Raw genomic sequence first — 8,427 nt, 5'->3', positions numbered from 1 at the left:
AGTAGCATCCCTAGTGAATTATAAACGTGCAATGCATTTTATAGACCAACTACACATGCAATCTAATAATAATCTACATGTGAAATAAATATATAAGTATGCAGAATCACCCTATGGTGAATAAATACATTATATAGTGGAAAAATACCTAATATGTATTTATTCACCATAGGGTGATTCTGCGTATTTCTATATTTCTGTATTTACTTGACATGTAGATTATCTTTAGATTGCACATGTAGTTGATCTCAATTGCGCAGGGCATGTTTATAGTTCACGTTTTTTTAGGTGTTATATACAGTTTTTTAGTATGGCAGCTTAGGGGTTTGTTGTTCCATAGCACAGATCCTGTTTGTAATATTATCTATAGGTGCATCCCTAGTATTGAGAGTACAGGAAGCTTTGCTGCAGCCATACATAGAACTTGGTAATGACATTTTCTTTAAAAACTCTAAATCCTGCTTCAGCAGCTGTCAGGGTACCATGCACAGGCGTCCTCACACCACATGCAGGTACCCACGCAGGATGACCAAATTAATATGCCCACACAGGATAGGGTTCTATGCACAGTTTATTTGTTACCATCAAACAAAACTACTAACCCCCTCAACCCCCACAGGTTTAGCAGTGAAGAAACAAGGAGGGTAACAGGAGGGCAGCACAGTACAGGATTTAGGAAGAATGGTCAGGTACAAGCCAGGTCATTAACAGGAGGGCAGCACGGTACAGAAACAGGATCCAAGAAGAGTGGTCGGGTAACAAGCCGGGTCGGTGACAGGTCTGCAGCTAGGAAGCTGTGTTCAGGAAGCTGGGTTCAGGCATCAGTCAAGTGCAGGCGACGCAATACTGAGCCAGCTTCCTGACTGCAGGGAGGGCCTAAATACCCTCCCAGGAAGCACCAGGTGATGGGATGATCACTCACAGCTGGGGCACACCCGCAGGTGAGTACTGGAGCTGCACAGGTTCCTTACAGTCCCTGGCTGCTGGAGACACCCGCAGGCGAGCACAGGAACTGCAGGACCTGGCTCCAGCGCCACCTGGGGGTGCTCTGGATCCTGACAGTACCCCCCTCTCAAGGAGCGGACTCCGGACGCTCCCACAAAGTCCATCAGCAGCCTCGAAGTCCAAGGGCACGGAAAGCCTGCAAGGCCGCCAAGTCCACCATATGCCCCAGGGCCAAAGTTCGGGGACCGGCTGAGCACCCCCCCCCGCCAGGGTCAGGCATCAGGCCGAGCAGTCCACCACCCGGATCCGGCAGAAGCCTCCACAGGTCAGCAGAAGACCCAACCGAAAGGCCATGGGCACCAGGGTTCCGTAGGGCACACCCCCCAGCACCGAGGAGCCTGGGTTTCAGCGGGCAGACCACCGCAATGAAACATGGGGGGTCACTAGGACCGAAAGCACGTTCAGCCAGCCACCTGGATACCCCCAAAGCTGTGGCCACCCGACCCAGGTCACCACATACTTTAGGGAACGCAGCGAGACCCTTTGGAAGCAAGGGGTGCTCAAATGGAACTCCCCCGTTCCCCAGGATATCACCACTACCAGGCCCGGGCTTGCGCACATGTTCACCCCACTTGCGGTAGATGTCCCGATCCCCAGGTCCCTCGGTTGCAAGGGGCATCCCCATGGCACCAGAAGCAAAGAGCTGGGCAGCAGGCACCGGATCAGCTGAGGCGAAGAGCTGGGTAGCAGGCACCGGATCAGCCGAGGCGAAGAGCTGGGCATCAGGCACCGGATCATCAGGGACCAGGATCTGGGCATCAGGCACAGGATCGTCAGAGACCAGGAGCTGGGCAGCAGGCCCGGGATCATCGGAGACCAGGAGCTAGGCAGCAGGCACGGGATCATCGGAGGCCAGGAGCTGGGCAGCAGGCCCGGGATCATCGGAGACCAGGAGCTAGGCAGCAGGCACGGGATCATCGGAGGCCAGGAGCTGGGCAGCAGGCCCGGGATCATCGGAGACCAGGAGCTAGGCAGCAGGCACGGGATCATCGGAGGCCAGGAGCTGGGCAGCAGGCCCGGGATCATCGGAGACCAGGAGCTAGGCAGCAGGCACGGGATCATCGGAGGCCAGGAGCTGGGCAGCAGGCACGGGATCATCGGAGACCAGGAGCTAGGCAGCAGGCACGGGATCATGGGACTATATATTTAATCAAGTCCTCAGGTGGGCATTCAGAGTAGTGTGCAGAAAACCCATCAATTGGTCTAGTCAAAAGCAAACAACTGTTGCACTTTCCTTAACTGAAGCTGAATACATAGCAGCAGCACACGCTTGTCAAGAAGCAATATAGATCCGCCAGCTTTTAATGGACATGGGTATAGACATGTCAAACCCCATCTCATTACGATACAAACACGAACATTCAGGAATGACAAATAAAATGATCATATGTCCTATAAGAATGGTGCACCTATACACGGGTATATGTATATATATGAAGTCACTTTATTTGGATACCTCCAAATGTGGATTGCAGCAAAGTCCAGTTGCAGGGGCCCCTGGTGAGATTATTTTTAGGCAGAGTCCAATCCGGCTTGAGAAGACGCAATGCTGGAGCAGCAGCAGATGAATGCACTTCTTGAGGAGACCATCTGGAATGCGTCACCTATAAAGTAAAACAGACCTGTCTATTCTATCTCTTGGTCCCTGTTCTAATTCTAGGCTATCAATACAACCGGGCCTCTAACTGTCTAAGCGGCCATCGGATGCCTAACCTACCTCTACCCTATAATGTTTACTGTTCCCTAAGCTAACACTAGCTAAGGAATTCCAAACCAAAAAGGGTGCTATTCCTTTAAATAATAAAGCTGCAAGTGTTCACTGCAACAACAGAAGATTCACCTGATAAGACCTAGTCAGGTGAATTTAGCTCTTATACAGCTGAGAAATCACAATTATCTTGCAGTATGCAAATAGCTCAATCATACTGAATCAGAGATACCTCTGACAGGAATCTTAAGATTCTCGCACAGGAGTCATGACAACATAATAGAAAGTGAAACTACACAGTGCAGGAACACTTGCCTATCTCCTTTTTGGTTTGGAACTCAGCACAGAATCAGCATGCAGTATTTTTCAGTTCCACAACATATGGCATGAGGGCACACACACTGAATATTACCTCACGAAAAGACCATATCTCTTACTGTGGGGTTTCTTAACCTTTTTAGCAGGGGCAGGAAGCATATCCTATGAAAAGGAAGAATCTGTTTGTAACAGAACTCTATGGTAGTGGATAACATTAATGTAAATAAAACCACAGAAGGTGTATAAAAGAACAGTTCCCTACAGAAGCTAAATGGTGTGTTGGAAAAGCAACAGCATATATTGACATGTACTGATTGTATTACTGACTGTAATTATGTCTTTTGAGCACCACTGTGGTTGACACGGGGTTTCAGGACATGCGGTATCCTCCAAAACTATAGCGTAGGCCAGAGGGAAAGGAGTCTTAAGAAATGGGCGAGGACCCCACTGGCTTGAATGGGCAAGTCTGTCCAAAAGGTGAAGGGAACCCCTCGGGATAGCATCCACAGAAGGTGTATAAAAGAACAGTTCCCTACAGAAGCTAAATGGTGTGTTGGAAAAGCAACAGCATATATTGACATGTACTGATTGTATTACTGACTGTAATTATGTCTTTTGAGCTATAGATGGCGGTTTAGTGCAATGCTAGTCTTTGTTTGCATGCTTATCTATGATATACACAGGAAGTTCTTTCTGTATGCTTTATAATGCTGTATTCTGATGTGTTCTGCTAAGCAAGTAAAACCTAATTCAGCATTTCTCAAGATCTCAGTGCTTCATCTAAACACATAACCAACAAAAAACAGGGTATTATTTAGAGATTCAAATATGTGAATGATATTAAATATCAAATATTGAATGATATTAATGCAGGCTCATGTAGTCAATTTAAGTGAGCAGCTGTAAGGAGGAACGCCCAGTTTTTAGGAGTAATCGAGCGCAGGAGAAAATGAGAAAAAGCTAATTCCAGAGACTGTATCTGAAATACTAATACAAAAATCAGAATTCAGTACAAGGCGGCTAATTAGTTACATTAGCAGTGGGTTGTTGGAACTGCTCAGTAATCCAGTTTTGGTTCACTTTTATAAAGGTCAGCACATCCAGTGGCGGACCTATGAAACAATGGGCCCTGGTGCAAGATTTTGTTTCCCCCCCGGCTCTTACAATGCCCTCCCTGCCCACCTATAGCCATTACCATTCTGCATTTCTGTATAGAGGACTACAACTCCCAGCAATACTTTATACAGAAATGCAGAATGGTAATGGCTACAGAGGACTACAACTCCCAGCAATAATCTCTAAAGAATTGCAGAATGGTAACGGCTATAGGGGACTACAACTTCCAGCAATACTCTCTACAGAAATGCAGAATGGTAACGGCTATAGGGGACTACAACTTTCAGCAATACTCTCTACAGAAATGCAGAATAATTCCATCAGTTATAGAGGACTACAAAAAACATGTCACAGAACTTAGGCACATACAGAGGATAAAAGCATCACCTCATCTCCTCCTCCTCGCGGCAGGAACATCATCCCAGATAGCAAGGATAACTTGCTACAAACTTGTGGTGGGGTGAAATTGTAATTTTGTTAACTTGCTGCACATATTCCTGGCAAGTTGTAGACTTGCAGAACACTCGCAGCACAAGTTCTAGTTGACACTTTTCGAATTTGTAGCAAATTTGCTTGGCAAGTCTATAGCAAGAGTCCTGCAGGTCTTAGCAAGAGCTCTGCAAGAGCTCTGGTCTGGAGACTTGCAATGCAGACTTGATGTAATTGTGCAACAAAATTGTGAAGCTTGGCAAGTCTGCAATAGTTTAGCAAGTCATTTTCAAACTTGCAGCACAATTTCTTGCTATCTGGGATGTAGCTGGGAGAGGTGGCGGGCTGTGTGATCAGGAAGCTGCTCGCTGGGTCCTCCTGGCCGAGGCCCCATCGCTGCCTCACCGTTTGCTTGCAGGCTGCTTTGCCTCACACTGGCCTCACTGCCGTGAGGCCGTTTGAACGTGCGGCCGTTTGGACGTGCGTCCAGCCGGCCCCCCCACCACCTCTTGCCCTACCTTGCTACTGGTCTGGTGCCTGGGTCTACTGGGCCCCCCCAGGCTCAGGCCCCGGTGCAGCCGCACCGGCTGCAACGGCGGTAGATCCGCCCCTGAGCATATCCAAGCTGTTTGTGGACAGCCGGATCCACTTCTCAATCACAACACTGCCTGCTGCACTGAAAACCCTCTCAGACAACACTGGGGGCTGGGCAAGACAGCAGTTCATTAGTATATTGTAGTAGTCCTAGCCACTGGTCAAGTCAGAACATTCAATACTCAAAGTAGTTTTTGCTCTCTGTCAGGTTGCTCCAGACATTGTCATTGATTGCTGAAACTCATCTGTGCACCCTGCAATGCGCCATATCAGGTGGACCACAACTGCTTAATGGGGGCATACTAAAAGGAATGACAGAATGGAAGGACCATTAGACATGTGCGATTTGTTTCGTTCCAAAACTAAATTCGGATGAAATTTCGGAAATTCGGAGATTCGGATGCATCCGAATTCCGAATTACAGCTAAAACAAATGCAAACGAATCATAATTCCCGATTTCCCAAAATTCGTTAGCGGTAGTCCGGTCGATTTTTCGTTTATTGGACGAAATTTCGTTGCAGCAAAAAGACATTAGAAAAAAAAAAATATATATTTTGCAGAACATGAAAAAAAAAAGCGTGAGGTTCCCCCCCAAATTCATACCATACCATATCGCCCCCTCCCTGCGCCTTACCAGGCCACATGCCCTCGGCATTGGGAGGGTGTCCCCATGCCGATGGGGACAAGGGCCTCTTCCCCACAACCCTTACCCAGTGGTTGGGTTGTGGGGGTCTGTGTTTCGGGTCTGTGAGCCGAGGTGTCATATGAAAAGCATTATGACACCTCGGCTCACAGACCCGAATAGCATTCGGAAACTCACAAATAGCATTCGGAAGAATAAAAGAATTAAAAAAAACTATTTTTTTTTTAAAGTCCCCACCCCTACATACACGCATGTAAACATGCGTCAGGTGCGCATACCTGCGAAAACGACGATTGCACCCATTACGCCGCACATGTTACATATCGCCGCGAACGTCGGAATGAGAGCAATAGTTCTAGGGCCATCAATCACTGATAACACTAAACTGATGAGCGGTAAAAGCTTTTAAAGCGTCGCCTATGGCCAATTTTGGGTATGCTAGTTTTTTGCGATTTTGCGAGTGCGCGCAATTTTTACGCTTGACATGTTTGGTGTCTATTTACCCGACGTGACCCCATCTTTTATATTTTACCAAAAAAGTGGGTAATATTAGTTGTTTTATAGCATAATGTAAAAAAAGTACGTTTTTTTCTCAAAATTTTCAGTAATTTCTCCTGAATATAGTAAAAAATAAAACCCGCAGTGGTGATTAAATACCACCAAAAGAAAGCTCTATCTGTCCCCAAAAAATGGTATAAAATTCATTTCAGTACAGCGTTGCGTGACGGAATAAATGTCAGTCAAAGTACCGCAGCGCTGAACACTGAAAAATGGCCTGGCCAGGTAGGGGATCTAAACACCTGGTCTTCAAGCAGTTAAGGACAAAAGCCCCACCAGCAGATGGGGTGGGAATCATAAATATTTAAATATATACAGGAAATGTATTACTGACGCCAAGTAAGAAGATGGGGCTAGGGCATAGGCATGCACACTGGGTGTGCCTGGGCACACCCTAATCACCCCAAGCGCAACACCAAGAACTATGCTCTGATCGGAAGCCTGCTCCTCCCAAAAGGCTGCCCGGGATGTACGGGGATCGAACACATCTCAAGTCTGAAGCTGACAGCTTTTTCTCCATTCAGATCGGCTTCTATCAGGTTACACAGCGGGGAAAGTTTCCCCGCTGTGTAACCTGTCATGGACGGACTGCTGCCTGTAGTTAGGTTGGACAGCAGCGGGCTTCCCCACTGCTTGTGTAACCTAACTATTGAGGCAAGAGCTGTCACAGTCTCTACTCTTTGTTAGACGCGTAAGCTCTGTGGATGGCTTGGACCAATGGCAAAGCGCCATTGGTCCAAGCTGTCCAATCCAAAAAAGTTTTTAAAAAAACCTACTGAGGCCGTCGAGCTAGAAGCCTCAGCAGTGACGAGCAAGTGAGGGACAGGGAGGCTCCTCCCTGTCTCCTCCCTTAAGGGTCTGGGGTCTAATTCCTTCCCCTGTCTCTTATGTTCAATGGCTAGTTTGATGTCTCTCTTATGTTTTTGATATCTCCTTTTAAAAGGATTAATAGTTTTTCCGACATAAACTAGTGTGCATGGGTACTTCAAATGTGAATACAGTCTGTGTACAGTCTGTGTACAATTGTAGTAACCATTGAATTGATGACAAACTTCTTCACTGTATGTGGATGAAAGAAAGATTCCCCAGTGATGAATGCGTTACACACATTACAGTTGTAACATTTGAAACACCCCTTCTTAGATGAAAATACATGTTTAGGGGTGGCATATTTGTCATATGGGTCAGCTCTCACCAGGAATTTTTAGAATAAACCACTCTAGGTGGTTGTCTGATCCTGGAATGTAATGACCTGTCAGCAATGAGGATGTCGGAATGTAGAGTGTGACTACTGTGCCGAGAATGTGGGTTGAATCATGGCCTTAAATAATGTAAATGGGAACACAAAGTTCCAATAACTCTCATTTCCAGCCCAGACTTTCATACTTATTATAAAGAGTGGTCTTCTTGCATTTAAAATTCATACAACATACTATACTAATGAATTGTCATAATAAAATAGCAGTGCTGGGATGAAGGGCAGTGGCAGAAGCACTCATGATTCAAGACTACAAAGCATTTATTAGTGATTAGAAAATAGTAGGAAAGGTAATACTAATATGAGAGGGGGCAATAAGAAAAATGTAGTAGGTTACAATTTACCTTTTATAAACTATTTTTTACCTTTTGCAGAGTGAGAAGGACGATGCCCAGTTACAGATGGTGGGAGGAGAAGTGGAGCTTCCAGAAGATCTTGCTAAGATGGTGCAGGAGGATGAAGAGGAAGAAGAGGAACAGGGCTCTTTACTTTCCATGCTACCTGACTTTGATATTGATGTGCTGAAGACACGGGCTCAAGGAACCTTCACTGAAGTAAAAAGAGCAGCAGAAGAGAAATGTGAGATAATGTGACAAGTTATGAGCTTGGGTAATTAGGGCGAAATAAATAAAGCTGTGAATACTCTTTAACAAGATTAATTTATGTGTGATATCAGTATGATTTATTAAGCTTCTATTCAGACTGAACTATTACTGTTACTATTTAGGCCAAGAGTATTGCTATTTAATGTACCATATGTAATTATCATTTCTATGGCTGTGGCGTCTAACATAATA

At 45.9% G+C, this 8,427-nt stretch overlaps 1 protein-coding gene across 1 annotated transcript in view; it reads left to right on the top strand.

Annotated features, from left to right (window-relative positions):
* The window catches only part of LOC108791664 (complexin-4-like), a 21,953-nt gene extending 13,730 nt beyond the window's left edge, over positions 1-8,223 (top strand). Inside the window, exon 3 of the mRNA XM_018562205.1 lies at positions 8,005-8,223. Coding sequence (XP_018417707.1) covers positions 8,005-8,223 — 219 coding nt within the window. The remainder of the gene's footprint in view (positions 1-8,004) is intronic.
* Positions 8,224-8,427: the final 204 nt, after the last annotated feature.

Source organism: Nanorana parkeri, unplaced genomic scaffold, assembly GCF_000935625.1.
Source record: "Nanorana parkeri isolate BGI_ZX_2015 unplaced genomic scaffold, ASM93562v1 scaffold565, whole genome shotgun sequence".
In the NCBI taxonomy this organism is placed as follows: domain Eukaryota; kingdom Metazoa; phylum Chordata; class Amphibia; order Anura; family Dicroglossidae; genus Nanorana; species Nanorana parkeri.
Note: the sequence above shows the minus strand (reverse complement) of the source record. Positions and strands in the feature narration are given on the sequence as shown.